Below are 24,858 nucleotides of genomic sequence, written 5' to 3'. Positions count from 1 at the left end.
AAATGCAAAACTGAAGATCCAATATCTATTTTCCGCCATAATAAGCACATACAAAAAAACAAGTTCACTTTCACAAACGTTCGTAATTTTGTGTCATGAACTGCAAGGTAAGTTTATCTTTATGAGATCTTGTTGAGAAATCGGTTCTATAGTATACTTTTGTACAATAAACTTGATAAATTCTCTTTCAAAGGATTTTTATTGGACACAAGCATGATAAAGAGGTAAATGTCAGCTTTGTCAATGTTTTAAACGCCATTTTAACCTACGAAAACAAACTGATAAGCAACGTGATAGACTATGAAATTGCGATCCGATGTTCCTCTTATTTTCAGAGCTAAAATTCTAATATCATCAATTTTATTAGCCTGCGAGCAGGCTCTCTATTCGGGGGCAACGTGAATCTCCTTCTTCGAGAGCGCCGAAGGCGCGAGTTTCGGCGAGGGAAGCGAGCCGCTGGGCGAGCGAAGCGAGCCCGCGGGCAAAATTGAGAAACCAGGCTTTATAGCCTGCGATCACGTTGCCCCCGAATAGAGAGCCTGCTCGCAGGCTTCACCTTTATTCGCCCATAATTAAAGTACAATCATTTCATTTAGTTGTTTACAATGTCAGGAGATCCTAGCAAGCTCTACTGAGCTTTTCAAAGAGGGTCCCCAATTACTATTATTATTGTCATTATCATTTCATTTAAAGTTTCAATTGCATGATTTATCTATTAATTAATTAAAGAATAATAATCGGATATTGCATTTCTAGCTTTCTGATTGGTTTACTGAATCCCGGTTGTCAGCTCGTATATCTATGTGTGACCTTATATGGGAAATGAGTGCGGCAAGTGCCGCTTAGCGTAAATTAAAATTTTCAGGAAGCGACAGTTCTTAAAAAAAATGGTTTTAAACAGCAAATTTGGCGAGCTTTATGAACAATAAATACTTAGCGGTGCCTAGAAAAACCACAGAAATGCCATAGTAAATTTAACTACGCAAAACAAAAGGATTGATGCGAAAAGTTTAATTGATAATACTTTTAAACGCACAACAAGAGCGAGTAAATAAAGTAGAAAAGCAGCAAATAATTTACGAAAGAACGGCAAACTGACACAGTTTCATTCAGTGTACGTCATAAAACAAGGCTCAGCACTTCAGTAAAGTTTGTTACCTTTCAATATTGGTTTTGTACTTTTACACTTCAATAAACCTGTTCGACTTTGAGCTCAATTTTGCTTCAAATAATATAGAAGTCTTGATGACAGCCGTGGAGCCGTAAAGAAGTACAATGTAAACACTTGCTTCGTTCGACTTGCACAAGACTTGCAGTTTCCAGAAAGCTTTTGCTTCGGATCTTCTTGTAAATCTTAACTGTTGTAACAATTTCCAGGATATTAAGACGACTTTAGAGGGGATTGTTCGAGAAAAAGCTTGGGAAGAAAGCTCTCTCACTCGCTTTCCTCGTAAGTTTCATTCAACTCAAGAAATGAACACCGCGCCTGAAGTTTTCGCGCCTTCTCATACTATTACTTCGTTTACATCAAAACGAAACGTCCAGTCGATTTACACTTGAGAAGAATTTAATAAAACAATTATTCCATTCGCCCTTGTTGGATAGGAGTCGTTATAGCCAACTCGACGCTTCGCGCCTCGTTAGCTATTTATTTAGATACCCTTTGTGATCCATGGAACTTTTCCTCTCTCATTTTGCTTCTTGAGTATCATTAGTTTTTTAGAAAATAGCACAAAGAAAATATGTGCGCTGATTGGTTAAAAATTGTGTTTCTATAACTCGATGGAGACACAGACAGTTGTCGTAGATACGGCAATCAATATTCACGGCGCCGACTGATAAGCAATGCAAAAATAACAACTAAGAATTGTGTCAAATTTTAATGTCACAGCTGACAAAAACCATGTTAAGACCAAACAAATATTTGCACACTTGAAGACAAGCGAGTAAGATGTTTACAGAGCCCGCTACACATTCAAAACTGGTCTGTGAAAGAAATTATCGAAGCGGTTGACCTTTCAAAGAAGTATATGAATTCAATTAGCGCAACTTCACTCCATTCTAGGCTTTGCAGCACTTCAGAACTATTCACAGCTCCTTAACAGGACAAGATATTCGTCCAGAATGCCGAGTCAAACTTCTTTTGACAGAAAAATAATGCACTTTCACCTCCAAGGTTCGAGTCGCTCGATCGGCAGCGTCAGTCGTCAAACCATTCGGTTACGTCGATGAAGCGAAATAAAACCACAATTCTTGTCAAATTCTTGACTTCTTCCAGTGCTTGACTTCAGTTAAACCATCGGCTTAGTTATTTCTCATAATTACATTAACTTTGGGGCCTGTTTTCTTTGTTTGTTTGGCCAAAAAATGTCGTGGCGCTCCACGAGAATTAACATTGGAACTGTCCCGCGTGTATTGCGTCACTCGGGATTCGGGATTCCCGAGAACATGTGCGATAAGAAAAGAGATTAGAGCCGCCATGCTGGCATGATATTGTGTTTAAGGAAAGAAAAAGTAAAAACTCGCCCAACGCGACATGGTAGCAGAGCGAGCAGATTGAAGACGAAAACAAAAACAAAGAAAGCCGTACCTATCGTTTGAAGCCGTTCATTTCATCCTCAGCCGAATAATTCTTTCCTCGACGCCGTTATAGTGTTGCCAACAACATCAGCCTCGAATCAGCCGAGTTGACGAATTGCCTTGAAACCTAACCGAATCCTTCAGAGACATGGCAGACTTGGGATCCATTAAGAGACAAATCGGAGCAAGGAAAAGACATGTTGTTCTTAACGTTGACACAGCAAAGGAAATCAAACAGCGACCCATTGATGGCGATCTTGAAAAAATCCTGGACGAAACTCGTGACAAATGCGATCAATTGCAGCAGCATTTAAGAGTGTATGAAAGTCTCCGAACGCAACTTGAAGACGCTGCAAAAGCCGTAGGAAAACGAGAGTATGAAAAAGTTATGGAGGATTATGAAGAATACTCCAATCTTGCCTTCGAAGCCGAACAACTTGTTGTGGGACTTTCGTCGAAACTGGACATGATTAAAGACAGAATGGAATTCAAACTTAGACGAGGGAGTGTGAAAGTAAACATCGAACTGGAGGAGAAGATGCTTCAAATCGAGCAACAGAAAGCCGAGATCGAGCACCGAAAGTTGCAAATAGAAGCAGAGAGGCTCAACCTAGAGAAAGAAAAACTGAAGAAGAAAATTGAGACTCAAGCGGTAAAAACAGGTACGAAACCTAACACTGTCAAATTACCAAAGCTCGATTTTAGCAAATTTAACGGGAAATTATTGAAATGGCAGGAGTTTTGGGACTCCTTTGACTCAGCAATACACTCCAATGAATCTCTCAGCCCAGTAGAGAAAATGAATTACCTTAGAGCTAAATTAGAGGGAGAAGCTGCAGAAGTAATCTCGGGGTTAACCTTGACGAATGCTAACTATCAGGAAGCAATCAGTCTGATGCAAAAACGCTTTGGTCAAAATGAGATTATCATCAATGCTCATTATACTAGTCTCATGGATTTACCTGCCTCCTCAAGCCATACATCAGCCTTACGCGCGAGCTATGACACAATAGAGAAACACCTAAGATCACTACAAGCCCTGGGGGAGGAAGTAAACACAAAAGTGCTCGTATCCCTGATTATGTCAAAGCTACCCAAAGATGTGATTACTCACCTGACTGACCACAAAACAGATGATCAAGAATGGTCAGTACAGCTACTGAGAGATAAGTTGCATAGATACATCACCAATCGAGAAAATGCTGAGAGACAGTGTGGAACTCCCAAAGATGAAAGTAAACACCCTATTGGAAACATGTGGCCCACACCTCAGGACAGTGAACGTAAAACTACTACCGAAGCATTGTTCTCTGTTTCCAAACCTCCCAAAGATCAGAAAGTCAGAAGAAATGTCTGTATCTATTGCAATGGAAAACACTGGAGTGACGAATGTAGAAAGTACCCCACTGTGGCAGCCAGGAAAGAAAAGATAAAGGGACACTGTTTCATATGCCTAAAACAAGGTCATAATCAGAAAGATTGCACATCTAACAAGGTGTGTGCTCATTGTCAGCAGAAGAAACGTCATCACAGAAGTCTTTGCATTAACAAATTTCCAGAGAAACCGCCAGAAACTGTAAACACAGTGACTGAACCGATATCCACCACCATCACAGCAGAGAATACCCTGCTAGCTTCTGATGAGCATGTACTAATGCAAACAGCCACTGCTGAAGTAGAAGATCTACAAAAATCAAGAAAAGAGACTGTCCGATTACTTCTGGATACAGGTAGCCAAAGAACCTACATCACTGAACAGCTGACAGAAAGACTTCAGTTGCCAATCAAAGGATCTGAGACCCTGACAGTCTACACATTCAGCTCATCCAAACCCAGACAGCTACAGACTCCTGTTACTGAGCTCAGGCTGTTAACCAAAGATGGATCATCCCTGCATTTGAGAGTCAATGTTGTACCCAAAATAACTGGTACCCTGCAAAGAGCAAGTTTTGATACAAAGAACATTGAACACCTTCTTAAGGACATTACACTTGCTGATTTATCCCCACTTCCAAAGAAGCCGCCAGCATAGAACTACTGCTTGGAAATGACTATTATTGTGACATTTTCTCTGGTGACATATCAATGAAACAAGTTATTCCAGGATTGAATCTCATGGCATCCAAGTTGGGATGGATTCTGACAGGCAGAGTTAAGTCTCAAGAAGCTCAATTTGCTCCTTCTGTGTCAATGCTCACATACACCTCCAGTCCAATCAGAGCACATCTTGCTGCACAAGAACTACCTATTGAACATACAACAACATTGGAAGAATTCTGGAAACTTGAAACACTCGGAATCAGTGAGCCTATGTGTGTGACTGATGATGATGAAGCCCTGCAGAAATTTAATGACACTGTCAGATTTGAAGATGGGCGTTACCAAGTAACCTGGCCCTGGAAAGAAGAGTACCCCTCGTTGCCAACCAATTATGAACTGGCAATGGGAAGATTGAGATCCCTTGTCAATAGACTTGTGAGAAACCCGGAACACCTGACAAAATATGATGCAGTCATTTAGGACCAATTACAAAAGGGCATCATTAAAGTTGTACCTGATGAAGATTCCGCAAACACATTGAAGCATTACATCCCACATCATGAGATAGTGACACCCGGGAAGACCACCACAAAGATACGCAATGTCGTTGATGCCTCCGCTAAAACCAGAAAGGGAAGTCAAAGCCTGAATGAAAGCTTACACCGTGGCCCAATAATACTAGAAGATTTGTGCGGACTTCTGATGAGGTTTAGACTTAACAAAGTCGCCCTAGTTGCTGATGTAGAAAAAGCTTTTCATCAAGTGGGACTTCAACCTGAAGACAGAGACGTGACCAGATTTGTTTGGTTAAAAGATGCCACAAAGCCGACCCTGGACAACAATGTCCAGGTGCTGAGATTTACCAGAGTTCCATTTGAAATGATATGTAGCCCATTCCTGCTGGCTGCAACAGTCAAGTACCACCTGAACAGAGCAGATACCCCAGTAGCCAAAAAGATTTCAGACAACATGTAAGTGGACAACATGATCACAGGAGTTGCCACATCAGAAGAAGCAGACGAATTCTACAAAGAAGCAAAGTGCCTTTTCCAGTCCTCATCAATGAATCTCCGTGAGTGGGCGTCAACTCTCAAGACTTCCTTCAGAGCATTCCAGAAAGTGACCGAACAAGTGGAGACATTATGAAAGTCCTTGGAACCACCTGGAACATGAACAGTGACACACTTATTATCAATGGATCTCACCATTCATCCTTTCAAGTCACTTCCAAAAGAGAAGCATTGCAGTCTATCAGCAGAATTTATGATCAATTAGGTTTCTTCTCTCCAACCACACTCAATGGAAAACTATTCATTCAAAAACTATGGAAACAAGAGTTAGACTGGGATGAAACACTCAATGAATCACAACAGCAAGAGTGGTACAAACTGCATGAAGACCTTAGCCCACTTTCCTCCCTGTCCATTCCAAGATACATCGGAGGAAATGAATACAAACTGTTCTGTTTCACTGATGCTTCAGCCAAGGCATACTCAGCAGCTGTATACCTGTACTCCGCAGTGGGCAAAACCGCCAAAGTTAACCTGGTATTCTCCAAAGCACGTGTTGCCCCAACAAAGCAACTCAGCATTCCAAGACTGGAACTGTTAGCTTTTCTTATTGGAACTAGATGCCTAAACTATGTTACTGAACAACTCCAGTTACCTGTGTCTGACCGGATTCTGTGGACTGACTCGCAGTGTGTTCTCCACTAGATGAAAAGCCACAAACCCCTACCCGTATTTGTCCAGAACAGGCTGAAAGTGATAACCTCTCACAAAGATGTCAAGTTCAGATATGTCACCACAACCTAGAATCCAGCTGACTTAGCCACCAGAGGTGTTTTCACAGAAGAACTCATTAGCAATTAATTGTGGTGGCATGGACCACCTTGGCTCGGTGATCAAGAGACCAAGTGGCCTTCGTGGGACTTTCAGCAAATTGACGAAAACACATTGCAAAAGATGGCCAAACAGCCTGCTGGTCCACAGATTATGTGTGAGACCTCATCCCTGAATGGAATAGATCGCCCGAAAGAGCAACCTGACAAGCCAGTTTCCCCGTTTGGACTGAGTGAAAACAATTATTCATCCCTAGCAAGACTTCTCAGAGTGACTGCATGGTGCTGGCGATTTATTCAGAGAAAGGAGAACTTAAAGCTGAAGGAATGAACCAAGCGAAAACCATGTGAGAAAGACATGTCTAGAACAGCAGTTTTGCATCAGAGATCAAAGCAATCAAGAATAATACAAGAAACAATCTGAAGAGTCAACTAGGACTGAAAGTAGATGAAAATAGAATCCTCTGTTGTCATGGCAGGTTGATCAGAGAAAACCTCCCAGAAAGTACCTTCTACCCCAAGCTTCTACCGAAGAACCACGCCTTTACAAGCTTAGTCATCAACAGCTTTCATGAAAAGTTGATGCATGCTGGAGTATCCCATACATTGTCAGCTATCAGAAGAGAATTCTGGATACCACAAGGAAGAGCAACAGTGAGAAAAGTTCTCCTGAACTGTCGAAGATGTAGAAGACATCAAGGAGGCCCATACAGAATGCCCCAGATGGCTCCATACCCAGCCTCAAGAATAGAAGAATCATCACCCTTTACATATACAGGCCTTGGCTATCTGGGACCCTTGTATGTGAAAGTGAATAACCAATCAGCAACACAAAAGGTGTGGGTCTGCCTATTTACCTGCTTAGCAGTCAGAGCTGTTCATTTAGAAATCATTAATGACATGTCTGCAGAACAATTCCTCTTGTGCCTTAGAAGATTTATCTCCAGGCGTGGCAAGCCGAAAGAGATTATATCGGACAATGCCTCACAATTCAAGCTAGCGAAGTCCACTGTTGATGAAGCATGGAAGTTTGCCACCACTAGCCCTGACATGCAAAGCTATCTTGCCAATGAAGGAATCAAATGGAGCTTCATCATTGAACTGGCCCCCTGGATGGGTGGCTTCTATGAACGTCTTGTGGGACTTGTGAAGCAGGCTCTTCGAAAGAGTATTGGAAATATCTGTTTGAACATTGTCCAATTAGAAACCATTCTTACAGAAGTCACAGCTGTTGTAAATTCACGACCATTAGTGTACGTGGGAGCTGATCTGAATTCTGGATTCGCACTAACCCCTGGTGACTTTCTTAGTCTAAATCCAAAAACCGGTGTACCATTCCTAGCAGCAGAAGACGAACAGCCGCAAGATCCAGACTTTGTTGAAAGACTAAGGGCCTGTTTACATGGAAGGAGGGTGCCCCGGTTAACCGAGTTACCCGGCTAGAAGGGATGAAACATAGCCCGCCTTTACATGCAGAATTCACAGCCCTTCTACCCGAGTTGAGACAGCGTCATTGAAGCGTGTAACAGCGTGGGAAAACCATGTAGCTCCAAATGATTTTAGAAAAATATGACTTTTTACTAATTAATCAAGGCTAGCCGTCTTCAAACTTATTTTATTTTGATGTGCAAGCTCTTAGAACTTTAGTACGTCTATTTATGGGGAAATTTAATCGAAATTGAACAGTCTTTGGCCGCCAAGTTGAAATTAAATTTGTTGTTTCGTGAGTTAGGATAATCATTCCCACGAAAAGTTCGAATTAATTAGCTCTTGCTCAAAGAAAAAAATTTCCAGCCTACAGATAAAACTAATTTGATCTAATTTTGGTCAAATAGCACTGTTTGGGTCCAGAATTTATACATTTTATGCCATTAATTTCAAATTTAGTTTAAAAACACGCGCGAAAACTTATCCCGGCAAGCCGGGATAGCTCGGGCATAACCGTTTACATGGCAAAAAGCTATCCCGCTTAGAAGGGTGCCCCGGGCAAGTAGACCGAGTGCCCCGGCAAGGCGGGTTACCCTTCTAGCATGTAAAGGCTTCAATACGTTTTCTTAAGAAACGTATGAAAAGTTGGCTCGCCCAGGGTAGCTCGGTTAGCCGGGTAGCTCGGTTAGCCGGGTAACTCGGTTAGCCGGGGCACCCGCCTTCCATGTAAACAGGCCCTAAGTTCTGCACAAAAACTTCTAGAACCATGGAAGAAAGGCCAGAAACATCTTGACACGTTTTGGAAACTGTGGTTTGATGAATATGTGTTGAGTCTACGAGAAAGGATGCAGAAACACTTTAAAGCTCCTAGAGTTCAATCCAAAGCTCAATCCACAAAGGGAGATGTCGTGCTTTTAAAAGAGAGTTCACCAAGAGGAACCTGGAAGTTAGGAATGATCGAAGAACTCATTACAAGCAATGATAATGAAGTACGAGCAGCTACAGTCCGAACAGCATCAGGAAAGTTGCTGAACAGACCATTGAACTTTCTGTACCCTTTAGAATGCTCGGAAGTGAGTGAAAAACCGACAGAATCAGACGAACCTGTTGTTGACGGAAAAGCAGATGAGACAAGCAAGCAGAAGAGTACAGATGAAACTACTGAGAAACGCCCTATACGCAGAGCTGCAATCAAAGCAAGACAAAAACTAAACGAACAATTGAACACTTAGTTAGATGCATGTTTAAGTCCGTATATTTATTTTTTGTTGAGTTTTCTTTATTGTATATATTTAAGATAGTCTTCAGAAAGACATTGTCAGTTTTCGTTCGATGTGCCATACAACAAAACTTGCCTCGGGAGTGTCGTGGCGCTCCACGAGAAAAACATTGGAACTGTCCCGCGTGTATTGCGTCACTCGGGATTCGGGATTCCCGAGAACATGTGCGATAAGAAAAGAGATTAGAGCCGCCATGTTGGCATGATGTTGTGTTTAAGGAAAGAAAAAGTAAAAACTCACCCAACGCGACAAAAAACGGTGAATTTTAGCCTTGAAGCGAATGTTGAACAGTTGATTTATTTCTGTTCATTGACTCCCTTACTATGATTGGTTGATTATGTTCATGACGTAAAACCGCGAGGTGAAGAGAATCTACGTTTTGATTTAAAGAAAGTGCTAAATATTACTTTGATGTGCGTTATTTTCTTTGTGCTGTTTTCTAAAAGAAATAGAAAACATGTTTTCTGTGTTTCTATCGAGTTATAGAAACACTCGTGAAAGTTTGGGAGAACTCGAAAAAGTTGTGGAAACACTCGTCTATCGACTCGTGTTCCCACAGCATTTCTCGTTCTCCCATACTCCACTCCTGTTTCTATAACTCGATAGAAACACGGAACATGTTTTCTATTTCTTAAATAAGGGTCTCTGTAAAAAAGGACCGGATGGCGGCGGATGGCGGATGGCGGATGGCGGATGGCGGATGGCGGATGACAAAAGGCGGATGACAAAATGCGGATGACAAAAGGCGGATGAGAAAAGGCGGATACCAAAAAAAAAAATATAGAAAGAACTTTTTTAATAACTCAATAACTTGATCAAGTAAATATTAGCACATTCAGTCCAGAAGATGTCTAACAAGACGAAAGAAACAGAGATAAAAAACCCTTGACTTTCCTTTATCATAAGACCGGGGTTGTTACTAAACTGAGAATCAGCAGACCATATTTTTGTTTCCTTTTTTCCCACACAGGCCGCAGTATTGTTTGTGGATGAGAAAATCACGCCATGTTTTCCCGTAAACTTTTTATTATACGGGAGCTCTTGAGCTCCCGTAAGCACTTCTCGGGACTTATTTTGTCGCTATAAAATTGCATCTCCGAAAAACAAAGGGTGGCGAAGGACTTATATCAAATAGACTGCAATAAAGGATGTGTGAGACTGAAAGACGTCTGGTAGAATTCAGTTGTTTAATTGACAAATTTCAAAACAAACTCCGGCGCGCCAAGAAGAACTTTCACTTCGCGAAGAGAATTCAACGTAGCGCGGTTTAAACACGTACCTGATGGCCGACTCTTTCCCCCTGAAATTGTTAACTGAAACTTCCAAAATTCATTCATTTTTTTACAGCAAGTTCGCCAAAGTACTGAGTGACAATGGTAGAGAAGAATTCGAGGCATTAAAACAAGGCGGATGTTGTGTTGTTTATAGCGCGAGCCCGTAAATTACAAGCCGGGAATTAAACAAACAAAAACGCTTTAAACACTTACATCAAGCTGCCTTTACATTAAGAAGCCCGCCCAGAGGTGAATCAGTGTTAAGAGTGTATCCATAAGAGGACCAGGCAACATGTGATACAGCTCATATCACCGATTTCGCCCAAACTTAGCATAAATTTTGGGTATGGTGAGCTATTTACTGTGACAAAACATCAGCTCAAAATATTTTATTCCCTTCAAGTTATGGCACCTTTTGCAAAAATGGCCATTTTTCACTAATTTATGCATATTTAATTAGCTGACTTTGATTGACCAGTTCCACAAGAAAAAAAGACTTCTGAAAATAAAATTCACTGCATTATATTCTGTGGTTATTAGGCTTTAAGTACAATAATTCACTTCAACCGTCTGATTTGATTTCTTCTCCTCAAACGGTCTTTTGGAAGGTACACATTTCGTACTGTTGGAAATAGCCTTTAACTAGTGCCCAATATCTCCCATGAGCAACAACTTATATACATTATTCTTACATGGGTAATGAAATCCATCATTAAACTTCACAAAAATGCCACAAAATGTCTGGGGAATTCCATATTCTATTAGTATTGAGGAACTAAACACACGTGACTTAACGATTTCTTGCTATTTCATCAAAATTCACCGAAACACAGAAGCCATTTATTTGCCTCAATTTGGCACAAAATCGGTACGAAATAGCTAATCAAGCATTAATTTATAGATAACAATCAAAATATTGGCGAAGATTGGCAGTTAGGGCATTTTTCGGAGCGTTTGCAGAGCCATATAATTCGGCAATGTTGTGATAGTAAATGTAAAAATAGCTGCGACAGATTTTCTTCACAAGCTCGCTCAATTCAACATGTAGGCACATCAAAGTTAAGAAACAAGAAAGTAATACTACATACATGCCACTTATCGACACACAGATGCTTTCTTTTGAAGAATTTGTTCTTCCTCGCTGCATTTCGATCCTTCGATCGATCTCAATTGACATGTACTGTTGCTTTGAGGCGCGATGAAAGTAGCCAATACATCGTGGTTCATTCTTCGTGAAAGGTGTAAACAGGTTGTCAATAAAGTCATTCAAAGAGCTGTTTAAAGTTCACGGAAGGACACTTGTCTCAGCCAGTTTGAATGAAATAAATTTAACTGGAAAATAAACAGCCGCCATGTTGTATTTGTACCTTTGAGCCTGCCGTTTCAGTCAGCGGTAAAGCCGTACACTTGGGCAAGTACGTAGTGTAGTCATCATATAGTTGTTTGACTAAATCCTATATAGGGATATTCATAGAGGGGATACCACAGGTAACCAAAGCGTACTAATAATAATAATAATAATAATAATAATAATAATAATAATAATTACAATGCGATATGAGAGTTTGTATGGATGTACTATAAGAGCTTGTATGGATTTGAAATAAAGTTGAGAGAAATATCTCTTTTTACCGGGGAAAAGTTATAATGAAACTTTAAACCTTACCTGGTGTCACGTTTTTGTATTTCTAGTGCTTTAGAAAGTCATATGCATACGCGCGATTTTCGTCTTAACCGTCTGTTGCGTACTAAAAGAAAGACTTTCTTTTAGTACGCAACAGACGGTTGACTTTCTTTTAGTACGCAACAGACGGTTAAGACGAAAATCGCGCGTATGACTTTCTAAAGCACTAGAAATACAAAAACGTAACACCAGGTAAGGTTTAAAGTTTCATTATAACTTTTCACCGGTAAAAAGGGATATTTTTCTCAACTTTATTTCAAATCCATACAAGCCTTCTTAGTACATCCATACAAACTCTCATAGTACGCTTTGGTTACCTGTGGGGATACATAGCCTAGCCCTACACAGCTATACACGCCTATACATAGCCCAACACAGCTATACACAGCTATACACACGCGTGTTCATTTGCTTTTCCTCGGCAAATGTTTATTTTCGTCGGAATAAGTAGCGGATGGTGTTATCTACCCTCTGAACAACCGGGGCTTGATCTTAGCCTTATAAGTTGTGTGGGTTTCTTGTAAAAGTGAGAATTTTTTTCAACTTCTCCATTGAATTTTTTTGATAAATAGTTGAAGAGAAATACACTGGATGCAGTGTAATGTATGCGATGCAATCGGTTTTGATGCTCTGAAATTGAGCTCTGAAATGTCGGAAACCCTTAAATAATCAGAGCAAGTTTTTCCATCTTATATAAGGTTAAAACTAGTATGTTTATTTTAAAGTGTCCCCATTTAGTGGTTTTATTACTGCTATTTTAGTTTTTGACACTCAAATAAAGGTTTTATTATTATTATTATTATTATTATTATTATTATTATTATTATTATTATTATTATTATTATTATTATGTTGTTTCTGTCTTTTTTGGGAGGTGGGGGGAGGGGGTGAATATGGACATTCGAAGAAATGGCAGTATTGCCGAGACGTCGGAGCAGTTTTATACCGCCATTTAGCGTCATTTTGGAACATAAACAATTATTTTGATTTGGTTGCCGTGCATGCCGACCGTTGAACAGAAAAATCAAGAACTCTGTTTCGGTGAAAATCAAATGGAACAGTATTTTTTCTGGAAAATCGCTTCGGAGATTGACGGAACGTCAGAAATTTTCTTACCATTTGTAAGGTTTCCCAGTTCTAGTCTCCCATCCTTCAGGTCTCCCACCAACGGAAAGAAATAACAGGAAACTGAGCTACAAATGGTAAGCGACATCTATTTCGGTTAGTTTGCTAATTTTGGAAAGAAGCCTTTCCATTTTTTAGTGGTCATTCCAACCGGTTCTCTCCAACAAATGGTAAGCACCCTAGAGTTCGTTCAGCATCACATTGCGGTAAACACGTCAAGCTGTAGCGGAGGAAATTGTTTTCCCTGCGACAATTTGAAAATATTCTCATTTTCATCACAAACTTATCCAACGAATACTCGCGGAGGAAAAGCAAATGATCGCGCGTGTGGTCACGCGTGATGGACGCGTGATGCCCAGTGAACGGCCGTACCGCTGACTGAAACGGCAGGCTCAAAGGTACAAATACAACATGGCGGCTGTTTATTTTCCAGTTAAATTTATTTCATGCAAACTGGCTGAGACAAGTGTCCTTCCGTGAACTTTTAACAGCTCTTTGAATGACTTTATTGACAACCTGTTTACACCTTTCACGAAGAATGAACCACGATGTATTGGCTAAGTTCATCGCGCCTCAAAGCAACAGTACGTCAATTGAGATCGATCGAAGAATCGAAGTGCAGCGAGGAAGAACAAATTCTTCAAAAGAAAGCATCTGTGTGTCGATAAGTGGCATGTATGTAGTATTACTTTCTTGTTTCTTAACTTTGATGTGCTTACATGTTGAATTGAGCGAGCTTGTGAAGAAAATCTTTCGCTGCTATTTTTACATTTGCTATCACAACATTGCCGAATTATATGGCTCTGAAAACGCTCCGAAAATGTCCTAACTGCCTTTTCTTCGCCAATATTTTGATTGTTATCTATAGACTTATGCTTGATTAGCTATTTCGTACCGATTTTGTGCCAAATTGAGGCAAATAAATGGCTTCTGTGTTTCGGTGAATTTTGATGAAATAGCAAGAAATCGTTAAGTCACGTGTGTTTAGTTCCTCAATACTAATAAAATATTGAAGTCCCCAGACATTTTGTGGCATTTTTGTGAAGTTTAATGATGGAATTCATTACCCATGTAAGAATAATGTATATAAGTTGTTGCTCATGGGAGATATTGGGCACTAGTTAAAGGCTATTTCCAACAGTACGAAATGTGTACCTTCCAAAAGACCGTTTGAGGAGAAGAAATCAAATCAGACGGTTGAAGTGGATTATTGTACTTCAAGCCTAATAACCACAGAATATAATGCAGTGAATGTTATTTTCAGAAGTCTTTTTTGCTTGTGGAACTGGTTAATCAAAGTCAGCTAATTAAATATGCATAAATTAGTGAAAAATGGCCATTTTTGCAAAAGGTGCCATAACTTGAAGGGAATAAAATAATTTGAGTTGATGTTTTGCCACAGTAAATAGCTCACCATACCCAACATTTATGCTAAGTTTGGGCGAAATCGGTGACATGAGCTGTATCACCTGTTGCATGGTTCTGCCCTGTTCTCTCACGGGCACACTCTTAAAAAATAAACATTGCTGGAACTGTACAAATCGCCAGAGATGAAAAAAAAATCGAAAAAGTTTTGAATTTGATGCGTACGTGACAAACCCAGCTCAGTGCAGCGGTGTCAATTGCAATTTTTGAACCAATCACAGGCTAGAAAATTGAAGCTCGCGCTAATTCTTGCGCTAATTCTCCACAAGTAACCAAAATCACGGCTCGAGATCGACCTCGAAGGATTAAGAAGATATAGAAACCCTTTATTGTGTGCGATAAATTTACGGTTTGCTCTTTTGTCTGTCCAGTTTTACGCGATAAAGTCGAGCAACCATCCATAAACAATACTGCGGCCTGTGTGGGAAAAAAGGAAACAAAAATATGGTCTGCTGATTCTCAGTTTAGTAACAACCCCGGTCTTATGATAAAGGAAAGTCAAGGGTTTTTTTTATCTCTGTTTCTTTCGTCTTGTCAGACATCTTCTGGACTGAATGTGCTAATATTTACTTGATCAAGTTATTGAGTTATTAAAAAAGTTCTTTTTATATTTTTTTTAAATTTTTTTTTTGGTATCCGCCTTTTGTCATCCGCCTTTTGTCATCCGCCATCCGCCATCCGCCGCCATCCGGTCCTCTTTTTACAGAGACCCGTTTTATGAACATCATGCCAAGTTTTATTTCGTACATTCTGAAATAGCTGATCCAAAGTTTTTTCATTTATTTGTCTATATTGAGATTTATTTAAAGGTTTTTTTTCATTTTTTATGGTTCTTGTTGCTACTTGAAATATGGGTAAATGATCAGATAGATCAGTGAATAAAATGCCACTATTGTAACTTTCATTTAAGCAGTTCAACAAATATATATATTATCTATTAGTGTTGCAATTGCGTTTGTTATCATTGTTGGTCGAGATATTATTGCTAGAAGGAGGATGAAAACATTTGATTTAGAAAATCGTTAATATGTGAGTTTTCCTCTGACTTGAGTAAATCAAAGTTAAATCTCCAATTAAGAAACACTTTTTATTCTGTAATTATTTCTGTAATAAGTCAACGAGATTCTCCTGGAATGAATTAAATTTGTCATTTGGAAGTCTGTATATTATTCCTACAATTATATTGCTAGGTTTACCTGTTAATTCTATGAACTGTGACTCTATTACTTCTTCTACATTTATGGCTAAATCATCCCGTCTTTTAAACTGATATGCTTGATTGACATATAAACCAACTCCTCCACCTTGTTTATTTTTCCTGGTTTTACCAAAAAAGCTAAGTGAGGAAAAGGGTATTTATTCTCATTATCTTTATTAAGCCATGTTTCTGTTATCCCAGTCACTGAGAATTTATAGTTTAAAGATCATTCTAAATATGCCTGAACGTCATCATACGTATTTGCGATGCTTCTTACGTTCATGTGTAGCATTGAGACATCATTATTGTTTATTTGCTTAGCAAATCTGTTAAGGAGTCTTCTTAGTGATAATCACTTTCATCAACAAAATTTGCTAACAAGTTGTAGTAGTTTAATAGAGTCAGGATCAAGTTCAGTTTTAAGTGTGAGGAATGTATTACCTCGGTCATTAGTTGAGAAAGGGTTAAATATTAATTCACGCAATTCCCTTAATAACCTTTGATAGACCGATCCTTACTGCGATTTACTTAAATGGTGGTTGTGGAAGGCGATAAGTTCTGCAAACATTTTAGATAAAACGATGTTGAAATGTTAAAATTAATAAAGAATTATTCTGTGATTCCATATGAGCGCTAAATAACAACGTACAAACGAGCGCGTAACGCGAGTTAAGGCCTGTTTACATGATTCCGGAATGACTTTTATTCCGGAACGAGTTCATTCCATCCCCATACATTTCTCTGTATCTGTTTACATGATACCGAGACGAAAGTCAAGTCATTCCGGAATGAGTTCATTCCGGTTTTCATTCCGGAATGAAAGTTTCGTTCTGTAATGACATTTCATTCTGGTATGATGTAAACACAGAACCAATTTCGTTCCGAGATGAAACCGTAACTCGCGAAACCGCATACGGACTCCACAGTTTGAATTCAGAGCGAAAAACATAAAAGCACTTACTGTTTAGCCCAAAGAAGCAGTTCTATGGTCAAATTACTCGTTAAAATTGCAGATACGGCCATTAATGGGCACAAAAACATGTTTGCGCGAAACATGCGCTATCTTGTTTTGATCTCGCGCGAAACATGCGCCACCTTGTTTTGATCTCGCGCACAAACCACGCACGTGAAAATGCCTTTGGTTGAACTGTTCGACTCTGTCATGTAAATGCAGAACGAACTTCATTCCGGAACGAGTTTCGTTCCGGAATGAAAGTCATTCCGGAATCATGTAAACAGGCCCTTAGTTATACTCATCCTATATCTATCAAACACGAATGAAATAACTTTTATTTTATTTTATAATCTGGGTTAAAATCACCTCGGTTATTGATGTAGGAATTTTAAAAGCTGCACTTCTTTAGACTTGATATTTTTAATTAATATTTCTAAAAAATATGTGGACATTTTAGCGATTGTATGAAAAAGACGGCAAAAATGTTGGCGCGTTGATTAGTTTAAAGCTGAATTAAAGACATGAAGAAGGCAAGTAAGAGAAATCATGAAATGGTTTAGGTTGTGGGGAGAGTTCCGAAATAGTACTCGAGCTAAACACCGTGATGTTTCTTGTACAAGCCAAATTGAGTTTTGCGTTACTGTCCTGTGGCTGCGCGAGGCTAGAAACTTCTGTTGAAATGAAAGTGAGCTCAGAGCTGATCACGTTCTCTGAAGTAAAGGACAAAATCTACAAATGATTGATCTTAGCAGATAACTCACATTATTATTTCACTATTGCGCCATTTTTCCATATTAGGGCAAAAGAACGCGCAAAATATGCCACGTTATTACACAGTAGAACAGGGCAAAAAATACGGGCGGACAAACTTACGGAATACTGACCCAAACAAAGTGGAAAAATTAGTGGAATAATAAATCTCTTATTGGATGGTTTCACATATAATACGAGCGGACATTTTGCTCATTGGTCGTATTTTTCCTAGCCCCAACGGGGCTTGGAAAAATACTACGCAACTCGCAAAATATCCGCGCGTAGAATATGTTAAACCATTGAATAAGGGGTATGTCTTAAAGCTTATTGGCCCGGTTTTTAAACTGGGCCAATAAAAAATGCTTTTCCCGCTGGAATTGATAAGTGTTCTCCAAATGTATGGTAACAAACTTTTACTAAATTAGTCAGGTACTGCAGAAAGTTTGTTTAAACTTTTTGAACGAAGTTGATTTCGTTTTCGAATATTCCCTTCGATAGCATTGTTGTTTAATGCTTGTTTCAATTTTTGCTCTTAAGGCCTTGTCTTCCATGAGGTAGGGTAACACTATCTGCCTTGTTAACGCATGGGATAAATTAACGCTAGGGTTAACGCTAGGGATAACTCGAATGAATAAGTCTGCCGAGTCAACTTTATTTGCTCCAAGAGGCAAAATATCATGAAAATGCCGACAAAATCAACGAATTGTTATCGACAAAAACATCGTTTTCGTTCAAAACTAGAAATTATTCTAGAATAACAGCTTTGCGACGAAATGTCGATATAAATGACTGTCGCTACCATCATATTGTAACGATCGTCTTCGTCCATAATTGTTTTTATTTCTACAACACTGCGAGTAACAACTGTACAGTTCGAGTATCACTCACACACACACACACACACACACACACACATACACACTACAGGAAAACGTAAGTCCTTTTTGATTAATTAAAAAATTTTCTTTTTCAATCATTTATCTTTTACAATTTCTATTATCATTTTGTTTGCAGCAAGTCAGGTAAAGTTTACCTCAAAGTATCAAGGAAAGTCTATAACAGGATTGCTTGGTTCGTCTGTAAACTTTACCTGGAGCTTCTCTGGTAATGTTTATAAAGTGAAATGGGGATTGAAGGAAGCCGGAGCAAATTACATTTCTGATAATGGATACCTAGTATCACTAAGCAAGAGTGGCCTAGTTTCTCGTGTAGTCCCTAAAGAATACAATGGACGTGTGAATGGAAGTCGTGAGGGCGACTCATTCTCTGGCGAGGTCATCTTTACGCTTCGGGCAATCGGAAGGAGAGATGAAAGATTCTACGGCTGCTCCCTAGAACCAGAAAATCCTTTCGAGAGCTCTGTATTTGATCCTGTTCACTTGGTGGTTGAAGGTGAGAAAACGACCCCTTTCCTTTTTATGCTTTTCTTTTAAAAGAAAGTCTCAAAAGTTTTGTTGAGAGACAGCAATTTGAAGGACAGTGGGGAGTTATGTTAATGGTCTAAAATTCTTTTTTTAAATAGTAACAAGGAATTTTGACAGACGGTCATATTTTGTATTTTTGGTGAGGTGCACAGGTGTTCAGGTGTTTTCACAGCTCCCACATACACAACTGCATGGCCGTAAATCTACAACAGCGTCGTTTGTTCTAAGAATGATTTCCAGCTGGATATTATTCAAACAGATTTTTTCAATGCTATTTCAAAAAGCCTGCTTCAAAAGTCCCATATGACGTCCATAAAAGTTTTGCATTAAATGAAAAGCCTCTATTTGATCCATTCGCCGGCTACATAACTTTTCATTTCGGGGGCTAGTGCAAGCAGCATATATGCTATATCAACAGTGGACTTAGTCAACAGTGTCTTGTGAAGTATTGTCAGACATAATCTTTGAAATCTTCGGTTCGCAGTATCTGACGATAACTCTTCTCAGCCACAGCTGAAATCTTTTTCAACATTGCTTTAAACAGTTATCTCATTGCAGAGCTACCAGTTATCAGCCCACTGTTATTAAACGGAAGTTTCACTGAGGGATCATCAGTCAATATCAGCTGTACAGCGACTGGGAAACCAGACCCGGAAGTATCATGGATGCGAAATGGACAAATAAAAAGTTCCGGTAAGAAGATAGCATATTTGAACTTCGACAGAATTAAAAGGACAGATGATGGACTGTACACATGCCGAGCTAACAACTCAGCAGGAACAAAAAGACAGAAAGAAATCCTGCTGGTTCGCTGTGAGTCAGAAATATTTTAATCTCTAGATAGCAATTAACATTTCTTACGAAACAAACTAACATGAAATTTCTTAAATTAGAGATATCCTACAAGTAACACGAACGACAGGGGCTTTCCTTGTTTTACATGTCGTTTTTCTTTTCATTGAACGAATTTAAGTAAACCCAAACTTATTTTTATTGTGTTTTTCCCTTTTAGACCCGTCAAAAATATTTAAAGTTACTTTATCAGCTGCTAGTTCTTGGATTGGTCAGACAGTGACGTTGAAGTGTGTGTCAGATGGTGTTCCTACACCAACACTCACCTGGTACAAACCTGATGGAAATGAACTAAACACAGTCACAGCTAAAGAAAGTTCTGTGGAGGTGACATTAGATGATGAGCAAGATTTTGGTGAATACAAGTGTGTCGCTTACAATGGTCTTGATCCTTTAAACGACGCCTCGATGCTCCTACGACAGATAAGTATGTGTATCAAAATATTATTGATTTGTAAAAGAGATGATTTTAATAGACAAAAAAGGGACGTAGTCTCAACTACAAAAAGCGATTTTTTCTGTTTGTTAGAACTTATAGAGTTCATTAAAGATAAACTTCTTAATAAGTGTACCTGATTCCAATGAAAAACTATAAACACTTTTTTTTAAAAACCTTTTACAGTAGAATGAAATAGTCCTTCCAATTTTTTTACAGAATTTAAATCCAGTAACTGCAATAACCAGAGACATCACAAGACACTGATCAGAGCAGTAATAGATTACAGCTACAATAGAATGATAGAAATTGTTACATCATGCATGGTTAAGCTTGTTACGTCATGCATTGTTAAAGCTTGCCCCAGCATGCTTTGGGGGTGGAGTAAACGTGGCGTCCATCTTTGGTTTCGTTGTACTTTGTTAGTGCCACAACAAAATCAACTTTTCTTCTCTTTTGACTCAGAAAAATCAGGCTCCCCAGCGATCATATCTTCAGCTTCAGACATTCAAGCTACTTCACTGACAGTAAAATGGACTGCACCAGCTGATGATGGAGGTAGTCCTATCACAGCATACCGAGTGGTCATACTAAAGGGTGGCACTGAGATAAAGAATCAGAATGTTACTGACCCTGGTACAACAAGTCTGTCTGTTGAAGGTCTGGACAGAGATACCGAGTACACTGTGAAAGTGTTTGCCAGTAATGCTGTGTTTGAGGGTACAGCTGCGCAAAAGACAATCAGGACAAAGATTGAAGGTAAGATTTTCAGCAGCTCTCATTATTTGAATGTTCAACCAAAAGGGATACAGCTAACCTGACATCGGCTTTACGAAAATTGCTAATTTATGACGGTTGTCACTTAAAGTCGATGATTTTGCTACAGTGCTGTCCATTGTTCTATTATTTTGAAGAGAGTGGTGTAACATTATTGTCAAACACAACAGCAAAACACGAATACATGCCGTCAACATGGCGGATAAACAAGCAGCCTATTTTGTGCCCGCGACGAAAAAAAAATAGGCACAAAATGGTGGCGCCAAGCATAACGTGAAACTCATTTTATCGGACTAAAGGAAAATGTTTTAACATTGTTACCAATCAGGAATTCCCGAGACACCAGAGATTGTACTGCCTGCGGAGGTACAGAGTGATGAAGTTGCCTTAAAATGGACAAAGCCAGTCAATAATGGAGCGGACATCACACAATACACTGTTTATATACGGAACGTTAGTAGTAACGGTACCGTAGGAGACTGGAGAAGACTTGAGGTCATTCATGATGTCTCTGTTCGTGAATATGTCATCACACTTAAAAAGGGTCAGCGGTATGAGTTTGTTGTGACTGCAACCAACAAATATGGAGAGAGTTTGAAAGAAAAGCAAAACGTCAAGAAAATCAAAGTTTTAGGAGGTACAGTTATAGAAAAATTAAACTTCTTGTTGCAGATTAACGACCACGCGGGTGCTGTCCCTGAGGACCTCCTCAGTTGTTTCAAAGTACTAAAGAAATGCAAGAACAAATTTGACTGTCTTGTCAACGAGATGCTTTACATCAAGCAATTAACACCGAGTCTGAACGTGCAAACGGATTCAATCCGTGCTAAAGTATTTGTATAGCCACCACCATTATGCAAATGTTTATCTCTTTGAACCTCGCATTTAATTATTTATTCTCAATTTACCCTTGATAATGGCGTCATGATGTCGCCGAAACGTCGGGAAATAATATCGTTTGTGTTTACCTGTTTGTGTATAACCAAATCACTGTTAATACTTTGTATTTGTTCTGATATTTCTGTTTGTCGTAAAGCGAAATGAGTGATGGTTGGTATTGTGTATGTAATGCCTTAGGGAACTGTAGTAATTCTATCATCTTGGATTACTGTATAACTAAGTTGTATACACATTTTTTTAAACTAACTGTATGTTCGTTCATGTTTTCTAGGGTCCACTAAGTCGACTTCACATCAGAATGAAACAGGTTATTAATGAATTCAGTGTCTATATAGTAGAAGACTGTAAGGCGAGTAACTGAAATTATTATACATTAGAATTACTTTGAAACACGTGATTGGTCGAACGCATTCAGTCAATATACAGTAGCATGTGAACTCGACATGATAACCCAATATTTGCAGCAGATATTGGGTTATCATGTCGAGTTCAAAGTCCGCCTAGTTTCCAAGCCCCTCGTCCGTGTAGTGCTGTCAAACTTTTAAAGCTTTTTAAAAATATAGCGGAGCGATTCGCCTCCGTTTCCGAAGAGGAGTTGAACGTTTTGATCAAGAATATAGATTCTAAAAACACCAACAGAACAACAAAAACAAGTGTAAAAATTCTGAATGATTATCTGAAGGAGAAGAACCTGGAGGAACCACAAGATAAAACCGCTTTGGCCAATGTTCTGACGAATCGAAGTTTTACGCCGGCGATAATTATGGCAAATTGTTTGAAAACGTATAATAAAACAATTATTGAATTCGGTTTTCACATGATATCGTGAATTATCAAAACCTCATGTCTGTGTTATCCGCCTCAGCCTTCGGCTTCGGCAGATAACACAGACCTCGGTTTTGATAATTCACGATATCATGCTCAACCTCATCCAATAATTGCTTAATATATAACCATATCTAGCCTTAAAATAAAAACATTAACATTTATTCCACGAGCGCGCGTTGGATATGACTTGGCTATACTATAACGATCTCATATCCAACAACCGCGAGTGGAATAATTGTTTTATTAAAAAGGCCGAAAGAATTGCAATATTTGAGCTCCCCAGCTGTTTTTGTTGACGCGTATCGGCTACCATATTTGTGTCAATGGTATACGACCTCATACACTATTGCCTGTTAACCAATCAAAACGCAGGAATTGCAATATAACATTGTTAGTTTTTAGAAACAGTGCCACCAACGAAAAATGCCACTTGTGATTGGGATCCAATTGCATAGGCGTATGGGCACCTTCGGACATGGGGGGGGGGGGGGGAACCTTATTGCCCGAAAAAAAAATGGCATGGGTTGAAAGCCGAATAAAGAGGCAGATAAAATGGAAAACAAAACGTGCATTGAAATACTTGTGTACAAACCTTGCCTGCTTGTTTAAAAGAACGATAGTTCTTTAATTAATTTCGTGCCGATGCCAGAAGGTGTTAAGACGGAATCCACTAGGCAGTCGAGTAATATTTATTAAAGTTGGACAAAAATCAAGTACCAGAATAATTTAAATCCTATTGCGTTATTTTCTACCCTTAATAAAAGGTAAAGATGTAAGTAATTATCCATGATAACACCAACAACAATTTCTTATCAGAGTTTGAGCAAATGAATTTCAAAGTTCACAAGGTATAGGCAAAATCTCACTTGTAGCCATTTTGTAAATTCGTCTTAAGCGATTCAGTGGAATTCAGCGGAACTTCGAAATTTGTTTTCGATGCTTGGTGTTGTTAGAAAAGATTTCTTTTGATAAGATATTTGAAGCAGTAACAAAAAAGTTTGCAATAAGGTGGAAATAATTCTGGTACAATAATTTCTTATCAGAGTCTGAGAAAATGATATCCAAAGTTCACAAGCTGTGGGCAAAAGCGCACTTCTTTTAAGCGATTCGTTGGGAAACAGTGGAACTTCGAACTTTGTTTTCGATGTTTGGTGTTGTTAGAAAAGATTTCTTTCGATTAGATATTTGAAGCAGTAACACAAAAGCTTGCAATCAGGTGTAAATAGTTTTGGTACATAATTTTGTCCAATAACTACTCGAAGTCCTGGCAGATTTCCTCTTAATGCACTGAATCCTTTTTCTTCAGAAATATTTTATTCATTCACTCTAGCTCAGCAAAAGTTACAGTATTTTTTAGGAGCCAATTTACATTGTTTTTCTCCCACTTGAAAGTTATACAAAAGCGTGTGAAACATTCAACACATTTCGTTAAAAGTTTTGAACTAGCCCTGAGAATTACCATTTGAGTCAAAAGCATTAGCTTCATCACATTTGTAACCGTATCGCAGCTTTGTTTCAAGGTCTTAGACTGGATCCACCGCGCGCAAACGCTCAAGCTATGGAAAAGCTGAGTGCAACTGAATCAAACTGAGGGGTCACGCAGAATTTGCGCAAAAAATCGAACATGATTATAGCAACTTGCGAGAGGAAAAGAAAGCAGGTGAATGAGAAATTTGGACTTTTGAACCACAAAGTTCGGTATATTTCCAATACTAGTGCTTTTTCTGTTGACGTAATTCGTTTTGAACGTAATGTTGTGATTTGCCGGCTTATTTTCTATTTTTTCTCTATGCTTGTTGCCCGAATTCTAAGCATGTTAACCCGAAAACTTTCGGCACTGGGGGGGCTGCAGCCCCCCTCGTCCCCCCGCCTCGTACGCCTATGTCCAATTGGATATACGATGCCTTGACTCCAAGATTTAGATAAGCTGAATTAAAAAAGGAAGTCACATATGACCACTATTACCAAGTATTGTCCAATGTCAACTATACACTGAAGAAGTCCGAAGGGCGAAACATTTGTACTAAACATAGTCCTGTGAGCGGTTTGCTGTTGACTT

General features: G+C 39.1%; 2 protein-coding genes across 2 annotated transcripts in view; both read left to right on the top strand.

The window, feature by feature from the left end:
- Positions 1-24,858, top strand: part of LOC144662795 (uncharacterized) — a 152,900-nt gene that overhangs the window by 1,349 nt on the left and 126,693 nt on the right. The window contains exons 2-4 of the mRNA XM_078523730.1: positions 18,597-18,974; positions 19,565-19,819; positions 20,019-20,285. Coding sequence (XP_078379856.1) covers positions 18,597-18,974; positions 19,565-19,819; positions 20,019-20,285 — 900 coding nt within the window. The remainder of the gene's footprint in view (positions 1-18,596; positions 18,975-19,564; positions 19,820-20,018; positions 20,286-24,858) is intronic.
- On the top strand, positions 7,275-8,751 carry LOC144662848 (uncharacterized). Its single transcript, XM_078523801.1, has 2 exons — positions 7,275-7,846; positions 8,639-8,751. The coding sequence occupies exons 1-2, from the start codon at positions 7,361-7,363 to the stop codon at positions 8,648-8,650; spliced, it is 498 nt and encodes a 165-aa protein (XP_078379927.1). The 5' UTR covers positions 7,275-7,360; the 3' UTR covers positions 8,651-8,751.

The sequence above is a fragment of the Oculina patagonica genome, chromosome 8 (genome assembly GCF_052425735.1).
Source record: "Oculina patagonica isolate OP01 chromosome 8, crgOcupat, whole genome shotgun sequence".
In the NCBI taxonomy this organism is placed as follows: Eukaryota; Metazoa; Cnidaria; class Anthozoa; order Scleractinia; family Oculinidae; genus Oculina; species Oculina patagonica.
Note: the sequence above shows the minus strand (reverse complement) of the source record. Positions and strands in the feature narration are given on the sequence as shown.

Coding starts and splice junctions, on each gene's coding strand:
- LOC144662848 (XM_078523801.1), top strand. CDS start 7,361: ATGTCTGCAGAACAATTCCTCTTGTGCCTTAGAAGATTTATCTCCAGG.